This window comes from Halichoeres trimaculatus, unplaced genomic scaffold, assembly GCF_033239565.1.
Source record: "Halichoeres trimaculatus isolate MK-OKI-2021-1 unplaced genomic scaffold, fHalTri1.1 fHalTri1_scaffold_12, whole genome shotgun sequence".
In the NCBI taxonomy this organism is placed as follows: Eukaryota; Metazoa; Chordata; class Actinopteri; order Labriformes; family Labridae; genus Halichoeres; species Halichoeres trimaculatus.
In genome coordinates, this window is record NW_027437190.1 from 27,243,858 (window position 1) to 27,257,529 (window position 13,672).

At 36.6% G+C, this 13,672-nt stretch overlaps 1 protein-coding gene and 1 long non-coding RNA gene across 5 annotated transcripts; both read right to left on the bottom strand.

Moving 5' to 3' along the window:
- Positions 1–2,437: 2,437 nt before the first annotated feature.
- LOC141800815 (uncharacterized) lies at positions 2,438–5,750 on the bottom strand. The gene is made up of 6 exons (XR_012599353.1): positions 5,521–5,750; positions 4,143–4,163; positions 3,962–3,988; positions 3,653–3,697; positions 3,348–3,404; positions 2,438–3,075 (listed from the first exon to the last, which is right to left on the bottom strand). It is a non-coding gene; the product is annotated as an uncharacterized LOC141800815 (long non-coding RNA).
- A 406-nt stretch (positions 5,751–6,156) lies between these two features.
- On the bottom strand, positions 6,157–13,587 carry dhdds (dehydrodolichyl diphosphate synthase). Of its 4 annotated transcripts, none has more exons than XM_074683744.1 (9): positions 13,508–13,587; positions 13,052–13,132; positions 11,905–12,021; positions 11,663–11,805; positions 9,425–9,541; positions 9,190–9,291; positions 8,987–9,101; positions 8,373–8,480; positions 6,157–6,997 (listed from the first exon to the last, which is right to left on the bottom strand). In XM_074683744.1, exons 2-9 carry the CDS (start codon positions 13,112–13,114, stop codon positions 6,755–6,757), a joined length of 1,008 nt encoding a protein of 335 aa, XP_074539845.1. In that variant the 5' UTR covers positions 13,115–13,132; positions 13,508–13,587; the 3' UTR covers positions 6,157–6,754. The 4 variants fall into 4 exon arrangements, with proteins under 4 accessions (XP_074539845.1, XP_074539846.1, XP_074539847.1 ...); XM_074683745.1 differs by having other exon boundaries at positions 13,375–13,511; XM_074683746.1 differs by lacking the exon at positions 13,508–13,587 and adding an exon at positions 13,219–13,364.
- Between the last annotated feature and the right edge of the window lie 85 nt (positions 13,588–13,672).

Consider the following 13,672-nt stretch of genomic DNA (forward strand, 5'->3'; position numbering starts at 1 on the left):
AGATGAGATGTGAAAGACCGAAAGGTCCTGTGGAAGTGGTTGTTTTGTTTTTTCTCATCATTCCCCATTCCACACCCAAAGAACACTGCTTAGCCACATTTGTTAATAGATCTTTCAATCAAGGTATCACATCATCTCTTTTTAACTCCCAACAATTTAAAAGCATAGAGAATATTCTGCATGTGCTGGTTTTAATCAGGCTTTATAGCACTGTAGATGGATTAGATGACACTTGGATGCAGCATCATCAGCACTGCTTAGTTTCAGTGACAACAAAACAAAAGGTAGCACTGTGATGATGAACCAGACACAGTTATCCCACTCTAAGCAGAATGAACATTTACAAAGGACCACCATCCTTTCTGAGTTTGTTGCCAGTAGATTCACAACCACCTTGAAAAAGGAGATAGTGTCCTCGACCCTGATGCTCCTCACTCTGGGGTAAACACACAGCTGATGTAGGTGACATGTTATGTCCCTTTACATGTAGGGCAAGGGTCACTGCACTAAAAGAAATTTCAACCATTAAGAGGATTTTCATAATAGGATAAAAAGCTACAACTTTAATGCTAGATGCATTTTGTAGTGAGATCGCTTATGTCTGTGCAGCTTTAAGCACGTTTTTCGATGTATGCCTTTTCTTCCGTTATAGCCTCCCTTCTGCATGTCCAGCCCTGACATGTCATCACCTTTCTCCTGAGCATGAGGCAAGAGGCAAAACTTAAATTCTTTTGTGTGTCTCTTTGACTCTGGTTTGCGCCTGGCTTTATTTCTGCTCAAGGACATAAACCTAGTGACCATACTAAGACTTATGAACCCACTGACCCAAACCAACAGGATGCCACAGAGACAGAAGATTGATCAATCCCATTAACATGTTTTGCATGTTTCTACCCACCTCCGATAACAACAGGTGAATAGTTTCTTCCTCTTTATCAAACATAAGCTTAGCTAAGCAAAATAACGGGATGAGCAGCAGAGCTGTGTGGGTTGCACCCAAGTAAAATTTGCCAAATCTTCTCTGTCAAACACAAATCCCCTTACTTTTTGCACTCAGTTTAAATCATTCAGAAATGTCCTGTTTCCCTGAAACTTTATATTAAATCAATTATTTTTTACTTGTTTAGCCCAATATTTAGCCCAGAATTACACAAGATCCTACAAAAAAGCAAGTAGACCACTGTTTGCCAATTATTTGTAACCCATTCTTATACCTTTACAATCTCACTGTATATTAGTTTAAATATTTATTGCTACCATTTCTATTATTGAGGTATATTTGGCCCAAAAGTGTTCGAAACTTTCAAAGCTGTATCATTATAAAAGCCTACAGGATGTTAATTGTAATATATTTCTGTAAAACAGCAGCATCTTCAGGGGTCTGAGGAAACCCTCAGTCTGGTTAAGTTTCAAAACAAAGCGCGTCATATTTGACCGAGTTCCTCATCCTATCCAAGTCTGGGGGACGAGGGACCCCTAGTGGTACTGAAACAACTGCCTCAGCCGTCTGCTGTGGTGCGACACTGTCCTCTACTGGTTGACTGTGTAAATAAGCTGCAGGTTGATCCAGAGCTAAGCTTTGAAATAGTACAGGCCTTTTGTTTGTTTCGGAGATATTTACTCATGGTTTTGTTTAATTTCATGATTTTACATCATTATCTAAGAGCATAAATATTTACTTTATTCAATAAAATAATCTAGTTGTGTACGAAGTTATGGATTAAAGAGAAGTTTTTGATTGCACAAACATAAAAATTTGAAATTTTGCTTGTAGAAAGATATTTCATGTAAATATGGAAACAATGCCACTCAGTTCAGGATGTAGGAATACTAAAAACACACGAAAACAGAGGCATAGAATCAAAAGCAAGTTAGCTCTTTGCTGCTAATTAATCAAGCTTGTGTTCATAGCCAATAAACAGGCTAATATAAGAAGTCAAACTTCAACAGCTTTGGTCATTCATAATGCATCATTTCTATAAATGCAACATACAGGTGAGAGCAGGAGAAAGAATGTCCAATCTTATCCAAGGTTTTATACACTGTGGTTTAAAAAACATGAAATGATTAATACTGTGAACTGCAATCTAAACAAGTGTTTGCCTTATTTTAAAAAATATATATGTACATACATATATTGACTTGAAAGCTTGTTTAGTCTCTTGTATTAGGTCATTATACCTTCTTAAAGAAACTAAGCAACATTTAAAACAGATAAGATATAATCAGTCACATTTTTATTTAGCAAGAATTTACATTTTCAGCATCTAGATAAGAAATTAGTTGTTGCAAAATGTTTTGAATTTTTTGTCTCCAAGGCCAAAAACAAATGACTGTACAATCTTCAGTGGTTTTCAAGGGACAGAGAAAAACACCCTTTAGGGAATATTGTTTATATTTAGGTTACACAAAAGCAGATACAGAGAGATGCCAAGCAGACATTTTGAACATTTTTATTCAAGAACATTTAGATCAACCATTGAATCAGAAAAGCTTCCTTTTCCCCTAACAGAAACATAACTTAAGATAACGTTTCATCTGATGACCGGGTTCACAACATACATTTTTTGGGATATGTCAAATGTTTGACCTAATAACAGCATTTCACTGTGGCATTTTCAATGACTAGATCTCATGTTAACATACAGTGTTTCAAAACATTTGGTAAGCAATTTTTTTTATTAGTTTAACATTAAAATTCAAGGAGAGAAAAGAAAATTCAATTCCTCCCTCAATTTTAACAAAATGCTTTAGCTGCCTTATAATGTTTAAAATTAAATTCAGAACAGGCTTGTTGAAAAATATCTATTACTCAGCAGTTAAAAAAAAAAAAGAATTAGATGAACTAAAAATGCCACGTCTACAAGATATGGACGAAACTTCATTTTAAATGGATATGAACGTGACAAAGTTTTGTTACATCAAGTGCAAGCCCAAAACAAACCTATAAATGACATTTTTGTAATATAAAACTTGGTAAAAAATACTTATTTAAAACTGTACAATCACCAAGTACACAGAGTGAGCACATCAACCCCTCGTTCATTTGGCCTCAGCCACCTCAGCCTTTGTCTCCTGGGGACAGAAAATAAGAAATTGACAGATTAAAAACACATTCCTCTCTAATCTAATCATCTTGAGGCTGTTTTAATAGTAAAATATCATTTTGTGCATGTGTACAGCTGCCGTTTGGCTTTATTATCCGAGCCCTTTTTTACTCAAAGGATACCAGCACATCTTCTTACATTGCACACTTTTGGAAAACATTTTTATGTACTTCCTTTTAATAGTTTTATCTTATTCTAAAATTTTGAATTTAGTGAGTTTCCTTGGCCTAATCTGCTTACCTCAGCCTTGGCGTTCTCATTCTCGGCTGCCTTGCCCTTCTTTGCTTTGGGTGCCCTCTGAAAATGATGTTACATTTGATTACAAACACATCAGAGCTCACTTGTACATTAAAATAATCACATGCCCCATTCTAATGAACAAAATCACATGTACGAAAACATCTAAATTGCTTCTCAAAGGTCTTTTTTCATCCCAAAACTAGGGCAAATTTAATTCCCTTTAAAGGAACTCAAGGCCACGAGGCCAAGAATCGGTTTCACATGTGACACAGCACACAGAGGCGTGTGTTATCAGTGTTTCATACTTTTGCAGCCGCCTTTTTCTTCTCCACTGGTGGAGCTTGGGGTTTCTGAAAAACAAGAAGAAAGCAACTTTGAAAGAGTATGTCAAGCATGTATGGGGAATGGTGTAATTTAATACTTTGTAATTAATTTCTCTCAAAATAAACCTTTTTTAAATTATCATTTTAATCCCAATAAATTGTATGTATATTTGGCGTAAAAGCAGAAACTTTGTGCAGCAAAATGTATCTGAATGTTAAATCACTTAAAGAGGGATCTTTTGTTGTACCAAGAATAACCTAGACAACAGTGTTGTGTGTCTCGAAACCTACCAGTGCCAGCCGAGGGGATTTCCTTAACTATTGAGACAGAAATAGACATGTTTTCAGAGGTCATTGCAGACTTAAGCCAACTTTTTCACACCCTATTTCTGATGATTATGCCCTGGATGTACATTATCCTTAGCAGAAAGAGAATCTCAAAATGAAAAACATTTTTTTTATTTGTACATACCTCACAGGAAGTGGCAGTCTTCTGAAACACAAAAGTAGAAAAGCAAATGTTAAAAAAACAACTATTGCTCATCTAACAAAGAAAATTAAAAAAAAAAAAAAAACTATTTCCAAAGCTTATTAAAAATCTTGTTTTTTATTTTCATTATCTTTTAGATATATGCACAAAAAGGAGAGTATCATCAAAGCAACTTATACTGATGCACAGATATGTGAACGCCACAAAGAACTTCGCGCCTATTTTTGAATTCAAAATCGGGGGTATGCTGTCACCATGACAGCGCTTTGGCGCCTTGACAGCTTCCTTTGTTTTGTATCTGCGCGCGCCGACGGACAGCTGTTAGGAAACTGATAAGATTACTACTTTACTAATCTGTAGCAACCGCCATATTCTATATGCTGCCGAACGAAAGCTGGCTCTGATTAACTGTCTTTTAATGTAAATTTATTAATATTTCAAAGAACACGTTTAATTATGGATGATTGAATTTGCGTCAAAACAGTATTTTTACACTTATTTCTTATTTTCATTATTCACACCAAACAATTCATCGGGGTTTGCAAACCAAACACGCTGCACTTACGATAAACAAAAAAAGATAAATAAATAAGGTGTCTTATTACCGAAGCGAAATAATACAATTTTACCACTGCTGCGTTAATTCTGTCACCGACATAAATATGCAAAAAAATACCAGTCAAGTGGAGTGCTACATTGCTCATATTGTTCATACTACAATGGCGGATGAATGTCAAACCTATTTTAAATATACGTGCATAAACAAACCTGATTTACATCACTCAAAAAAAAAAAAAAAAAAAAATGAAGTAAAGAACTGCCAGACCCCCTCCCTCAGCTCCTTCCTCACATTTGCAAGCCGTGCCTTAACGTATTTTGATGTTAAAAAAAAAACAATTAATCAATTGAGGTCACACGTTATGCATGAAGACTGACCTAATAAATTGCACATTTATGGCGCGTTCAAAGTTTGCGACCGCGTCAAAGCTGTCAAGATTTCCCCCCAGGCCCCGCTGTCAAAGAAGGAAGAGAGACGGTGCAAAATATTTTGCACCGCGCAATGTCAGAGACGGTCGTATTCCGCCCTTTGCCGCAGGGTGTGAAATTAAACGTGTGCATCAAGAGTCTTGTAAAACCGGTTCGACGATTTCTGTGATTGCTGCTTAGAATAATAGAATAAGCAAGGAATGGGAGGATGCCTGACTGTGTTTCTGCTGTCAGACCGCCATGGCAGTCCCGTTAGTAGGGATGATGACGTTCCTCCAATGCACAAATATCAAACGAAGCCAAGCGTTATCCTCAACTTAACGACACGGACTTAAAGCGTAGAGTTAAAATTAAAATAAAATAAAAATCTTACCTTTGCTTTGCCCATGTTGTTGGCAGTAAATGAACAAAAAGCTCACAAAAATATAACCGTAAAAACGAGCTTTTTTTCGGTGAGATAACGGACGACAACGCAACGGTTGCAGAGTAAAATGGCGAATGTATAATGCAAACCAATGTTTTTGTAGTTTATACACTGAAATATAAGAACTAAACCGGTTTGAACCAGTTTTGTGTTTCGGTGTCTGTCATTGGACGCAAATGTACCACGTGATTCCAGGCGCCTCCCATTCTTTAAAGAGGCAGAATGGTGGTTTAGGAGAATGTACCAGTGAGTGCCATTGGGAGGCGCTGCATATATGGTCCACCTTCCCTGGTCAAAATGCCACATAACGTGGAGAGTCCATTTATGGTCAAGATCATAACCTGGAATGCCCTTTTTCTCGAGTTTTTATGATTTAGCTCTAGGGTTAGGGTTTTAAAATTATTTTTAACTTGAATATGCCTTATTTATTTAATCTTTTCTGATCTTATTTCTTTTAATTCTCTTTATTTTTCAGCATCTTGTCATTTTCAGAAATATTTTTTCTTTAACATTTAACCTTTATCTTTATATTTTATTGAACTGTATTTATTATTTATTCCATTGATGTTTTGTGCCACAAAAGGTCAACCATTTGATGCAAATATATTAAAAAACAAAGCTAGATCATTTTATCCTAGAGTACTGGCATATATTGCATAAAATCAAAGCAATGAATAATGCATGACGTAATCCTATCTGACATAGAGTAATCACTTTATTCTGTTAAAGAAGGCTGGTCAAAATCTAGTTATGTCATTAACATCACACTCACCAAACAAACAATACTCCCATAAGAACTTAACAAAAACTGGGCTGATTCATAAAACACTGGATGGATTCGTCTCTGAAACAGAGCCTCTGACTTTCACTCATAACTTGATCTTCCAATCCTAAGCATGCATTTCACAAAGAGTCATCACAGTTATTCAACTAAATCTTGACCAGAAATTTCCACATATTAGACTTTGTTTTAGATCTACAATCATAAATATCTCTTCTGCTTTTTTTTTCAAACAGCCCCATAGGGGTAAAATTGCCCTCTCAACTTTTCCAAATCAGCAACACTCAGAAACCGTTCCCAGAGACTGTTCACTCCTTCTTGTCTCCACAGAAGCCCTTTCAGAAAGAGGACGGGAGAGGTTTCATCCCCACTTCAACATGGGGTTTGTTTTTTACAACTCTCCTAAGCCACCATGGCTTCACTGGTTAAGTCATTAAAGAAAGAGTCTCTCTTGTGCTTCAGTGCTTTTAAGAAGTCTTGAATTCGTTCCTCCCTGCAGGCGGTGTAGTGCAGCAGTGCTTCTTGTCTCCTCTGGGTGTCCACAGGTTTTCCATTCCCATGATGCTGCAGGTGCTCTGCAACACAGGCACGGTCTGCCTCCAGCTGCTGAAAAGCCTGATGCTCCCGGTGCAGATCTCTAGCTTTCTAAAATGCAACACACATCAAAACATTGGTTAGTTATCCCACTTTGGAATTAATTTTGTTTTGATTAGTAAACATTATTTTATTTCATTGTAGTGATGATGATGTTAACTGTTTATGTCTTATTGCCACAACCAATTTAGTGATATATTGACTGAATACAATGAAAATAAAGTCTTAGAAGCATGGGTGTTACAATTTTACAAGAAGAACTGAAAAAGGACGGGCAAATGATAAAGTTGGTGTGATGTTTTGGGAAACTGAATGTTGTCAATTCATTCATAAAAAATCATGATGCAACACTGACTTGTAACCTGGACACATATGTCACACCCTCAGTCCTCTAAAGTGCTTCTTCCTGCACTTTTGTGACTCTATAGCCTGGCCTTAAGCAAAGAATGCTGAACCAAAAATTCTCACATTATAGAGTATGTATAAGAGAAGCAAAGAAGTCCTTTTAGTTGTGTGCTTTGAGTATATGTAATAAAGTTAATGACTGGATTTGTATGCATCATTTACCACGACACTTTCTCTTCATTTTGGAATACATTTGCATGATTTTTGATGTTACATCGAAACACAGCAGTGACACAGATCAGTCCCATGAAATAAGATGTCAATGTGGACGAGTTTTAAAATTTCCCTAAAAGTAGGGATGCATCAATCCAACTTTTCTGTTTCCGATACCAAAATTGAAACCTGGGCTTTGGGTATTGACCGATACCAATAAGATACTCCTGTTAAACAATAACCTGCATGCCCTACTGTGGTATAGGACTGATAATGTTTTCGGTAAAAGGCAAAAAATGAGTATATGGAATTACTGAAGTTAATATTTATTTAAACTAGAAAATATTCAAATGTTTACCAGCAAAACAATGTTTCAGAATGTACTGAAATTCAAGAGAACTGTAAACTTTTATGCCCTGTAGACTGGTAATGCAGTTAAAAAAACAAAGAAAGTGCATCAGAGGAAACATTTCAAATCAAGTAGCAAAGAGTGCTAGTTAAAAAAGGCATAGAGCTGGATGCCTGGATCAGCACCACAGATTGGCCCCTTTCCACCAATATGGATCCAGCTTTGAAGGGCACTGGGAGACCAATACCTGATACCAGGATCGTTATCGGTGCATTCCTACTTAAAAGAGACTTGATGTGTTCAATTGTTGTCTCATGGTTAAGTCTAGAAACATTTGAAACTACCAAAAATGCAGTTTCCCTTATTTAACTTAAAACAGACAAGAAGGTTTGTTACATACTTTTGGTAGGGCATAAGTAAATATAATGACTGTATTTGACTACAGGATCACTTCCAGATCTGATCAAATAGCTTTGTATCTTCTAGTGAAGACAACCTGTTTCTCAGACTGAGTCTTACCTGAATGGATTTGTGATTCAACTGAAATTGGATGATGGCTTCACACAGATTCCAGAAAGAGTACTCGGGCCACAGAATAGACTGGAACACCAGACAGGAGTGGGAGGTCTGCAGGACAAACAATAGTTAGAAGTTTCAAAGGAGATACTGCAGATATTTTGTGATGAGTTATACACACATAATAGTGGAAAAAACATGTAGTTTTATAAGCAAGTATTAGAAAAATATGTCAGAAAAAAAGAGCCTAGGTGTCTTAAAATATGTTACACAGACTCTTAAAAAACTTTTACTAATAATACGCTGGTTGTTGGCAGGGATGAGCCTCTGCTTGATTACTGGAATAATCCTATGAAAAAATTAACAAAAATGTGAGGTAAAACTAGAATATATAGATCTATCTAATTATGCATTGCATCTAGTTAGCAAACAACAACTTTGTTAGACCTAAAAAACCTGAACCTATGGAGACTAACTGAAAGAGTATTACCATTACTCTACACAGTGATCAACAAACACTGGAACAGACTTGGGAACTTATCTCAGATACCCAAATTTATTGGTTTTACACTTAAGGGGAGAAATGATCCCTGTGTTTCTCACGCTTTGATCCTCACCTGCCAAAGAAGGAAGTCGCTGAGGCGCACCTCTCCAGACGTGCGAATGAGCAGGTCAGGATTTGGAGAGTTATTGCTGTACAAACACTCACTCAGCAATGCCTCTGAAACATCACTGTGAAAGGCAGAAACACAAACATGATCACTGAAAGCAATCGCTGACGGACAGTATCTTTGAGCATCAGTTTTTGTGTGTTTTTTACCTTGATTTGATGAGTCCCTGCTCCACTCCCCAAGCCATTTCTCTTACTGCATTTGTGATTTCATATCTCGATGTGTAGGCAAAACACACATTTAGGAAACATCTGAAAAACACACATTGGATCACGTGGTTTATTTACAAAGATCAGAGCATAATCTCTATTTGTCTTTTTGTAAAAGCTGAGTCATTAATCTTCAAAGCCACAGAAGTGAGTTATGATAGATGAATGCACATACTTATTATGGGATTTAGTTGTGACCACAGCTTTGGCAATGACCTTCTGAAGGTCAAGTGGCAGCATGTTCAAGTCACCCAGCACCCGGATACACACACCATGCTTCTCCAGGTTTTCCCTTATGGAGAGGAGACAAAATAATTCTTTGAATGAATTTAAAGTCCCCCAAAAAATAAAGAGCAGGAAGAAGAAGAAGAATACAGTGTTGAAAATGCAGACACACTTTTCCGGCACTTGCATGTACGCAAATGCAAAGTGCTCTATCACAAGAATTCCCGCTGATCAGTCAGTTTACCTGGAGCAATGTCAGACAAATTTCTTACTGACACTGATAACATACACCAAACAGAATCTGGGTTATGTGAAATAGATCAGATGACTGAGACTTCAGGCTTTCAACAGTGTTACTGTGGTAAGATAATTATCTTGATCATCAAACAACAGATATGGGGTGACTTCGGCTAGGGAAGGCAAGTGGAAAACAAGCATGCATTTCAGCCTTTGTGTGTATGTATGACTAGGACGAGAAATCATTCAGATTCTAAAGTTAAATTTTGCTTTGGCCAAAGACTAGAGGTAACCTGTAAACTTTCACTTGATATCATTGACAAATTTAAATTTGCAGTGGTAGTATCTGATTGTTTTGATCATCTTTGCTGCATTTAAGGCAAGGCAGGTTTATTTTCTATAACATGTTTTAGCGACAAGGCAATAGGGATGGGTACCTTTCACATTTTAAACAATACGGTACCGATACCCGGTACCTGGCAATTGGTACCGGTACTCAACGGTACAAATTTTCTGTACTTTTTCGTGTTTATGTGGTAAAAAATATAAATTTGTTTGATAATAAAATAGATATGTTTTTTCAATTTAACATATGTATTCTCCGATATATAACTCCGCAACGCTGTGTTCATGCCCAGCATGGAAAATCGCCTACTCTTCCTCTCCCTCACAGTCACAAGGATGTGTTCAGGTACCTAAACATGGTACCTTTTGGTTTTACGAGAATCGGTACCCGGTACTGTTGACAGAATTCGGTCGGTACCTATAAAAGTACCTAATTCGGTACCCATCCCTACAAGGCAATTCAAATTTCTACACACAAGACAAAAAGAAATCACATCTGAGGTCAATAAGATACATAAAACATTTAAAAAAAGAAAACATAAAATAGCAAAAACAGAAGAATACAGTAAATCTGATTTCAAAAGATAAGATTAAAAGTTACAGTGAAAAGTTGTGGGATAAAAGATATGAAGATTACCTAAAAAGTAAATTATAATAGGCAGCTGCAAAACACACCAGTCTATGGCATTAAAATAAATATGGATAAGGGAAATGAGCATTTAATCATAAGATATTTATGAAAAACATAACAACAAGCCAGAAGTTTGCCTAGAGGGCTCTCACGTTTCTGTCTGTCAATCAATCTATGTATCCTCCTGATCTTCTTCCTTTCCATTTGCCTCATTGCCTCACCTAACCACCTTTTCATAGATAAAGCAAAGTAAGATACTTAGCATCTTAGCATGTAACATACTTAGATACAATACTCTGGACACTAGCTTTGCTGGTGCACTCAGGGAAAATGAGTGCTAACAAAAAACAGCAACAACTATATATATATGCACACACTTCCTTTCTTCTTCTGAGTCACATTTTTCCTGTTGGCCATTTTAGAAGAAGTCCAAGGTAAAATCCATGTCAGATTTTTGTCTATTTATGTCCAATGGGGCTTCAAATTCTCATATTTATCATTAAGGATGTCTTGAAAAAATCAATGAGCAATTTTACTCAAATAAGTACTGAACAGTACTGTTAGCAATAGTTTGTGTCAAATTTGCATCCCCTGTGTGCAGAGATGTACATCTTATTACTGTCTTGTTCTTTGCCTGTACATCATGAGGTAGTTTTTTCTGACAAAACCTCATCATGCTTTCCTTCAAATGTGTCATTTGTTGCGCACATTTGCTGTTATAGATGTATGGAGGTTATTTCTTAGTATGCTGTTGATCCTCTGGTATGATGCCTTCTGTGCACTGATTTCAGACAATAATAGTTTACAAACTAGCATTCTCCTTTGGCGTATCAATTTTAATTTGCTTCATGAGTTAAAAGGACCTCATTAGAGCTTTAAGTTAGTTAGTTAGTTGAATTTGAGCAGTGTCTACAAAGTGAAATATATGAGTTAATTTATAAATCAACATCTCCGAAACCACTTCTTAATACTCACCGTTCCTCCAATAGTTTCTCAAATTTCTGCTTGGCCAGCTCCATCAACCCTTCCACCTCATCCTCAGTGCGTTTAAAATTCTCGATGCTGAAGGCGTACACCGTGACCTCTTGGATGTTCAGATGCTTACACCAACATAACGTCTGAAGTGAACAGAAGGAGAAGAGATGTTCACAGTATGACAAAAACTTTAAATGGCGGCCCATCTAAGAGCACATAGTTTGATCTAAACACAACCTCACCTCTGCTAGCTTGTTGAACCCCTGCATGTGCCCTTCCTGACGCTCCATGTTTTTCTTGCGTGCAAAGCGCCGGTTCCCATCCATGATGAAGGCCACATGTTTGGGCATGGGTCCAGCCTGGGAGATATAGTGCAGATGAGGGGGAAAGGGAGAGGTTTGACTTACTGATGGAGAAATTAACCATCCCCAATAACAGTACAGCTGTAGAGAGTGTGCCAAATAATCTTTTATATGTCTTCTATTGTGACATTCCTTCAATCTATTGAGATGAATACGTTTTTTAATTGATCTTTTTAAAGCATTTTTTAAAAATGTTGCCCCAAATTACACTCAAAAGCTTTAGTCACAGTTTTCAACTGAATTTGGAGTCTTCAGTGGAGTATGACTAGTGACAACTTCTTCTGAAGATTTGCATAACATAAATTTATATAACTTTTAAAAAACAATCCTGGGTAAGAAGAAGTTATTTAAGGGACTAGATTACATGTCAAAAATCATTATCTGAATTTTGTATTTTCGTCAAGTTTTATGTTTTTCCAATAATTAAAGAGTAAAATGTTTTGTTTTCATGCTCCTCTGACAAATAATGGGCTGAGATGATTTTGGTGTGCCCAATCTTAACAAAGCAATCTTGTCCAAAACATGTGGCACAAAAATCCTTGGCCTGTATGGAACTGTCATTCATAGCATTCAGATTCAAACTTTGTCTGAAAAATTAAAACATATCTTATTTGATGAAGATACAATTTATTTCCTAGTCTGAGACCTATTCCATTGCAGCATTTACATACATCAAAATCAGCTCCATAACATCACAAGCACTCCTGATGCTTTTATTTTGGGGTATCTTACAGATGCACCACCTCCAATTTTAGCATGTTTAGTACTGACACATAAGTTGAAACTTTCAGTTGTGCAGTGATTTGAATACAATATTTCATCTTCAGGATAACCAGAGGAGTTCTGCTTGATTCTGAAAACGTCTCCAAAACTTGGCAGCTGTTTGGTTCTCTTAACATTAGGTAGTACAAATGTCTTTCTGAGGCGAAATGGTTAATCTCATTTCTTGGGATTATATAGAACATAAATACATGAGTCGCAAATTAAAGAGTTTAGGCAATGATATACAAACAAAGAAATAGCTTACCTTCAAGATATTTGCTGAAATCTTCTGCAGTATGTTTAATTCTCCTTCTCTTATCCACGACATGTTCTGGCTTTGAACGGTCTAAAAAATAAGTGATTGAAAATCTTAAAAATTGTTTTCTCTGCTATGACAATATTAACTGAACTATTGCAGATTAAAAGACATGCCAAGTAAGCTGTTTCCAAAAAAAGTAAATATTCATTCAAAAATGTTCCATCTTCATGCAGAAATAATTGATTCCACCGTAAACTGTCAGCCTGCCTCACGAGACATGCAGAAAATCCAACCGCTCCTAACGGCTCCGAGGCTCTAAAAGCACTGACCTATTTACAGTCTGTCCGCAAAATATGTACGCGTTGAGCAAAAACCTTCGTTCATTCAAAATATTAAACCCCGTCCAATTATATCCTCGAAATTATAACAATTTAATCTCATCTCACAGACCTTCCAACTCACAGCTCTAACGATGACGATCACTTCCGCATTGGAGTAAAGTGACGTAGTCGCGTTTTTTCGTTTTCCTGTCACGTGTTGGTAGAGTTTAGTGTCATGTGGATGGATTGAACTCATTTATATACATCCATAAATTTTACAGATAATTAAGCCAATTAATTGCCAAAT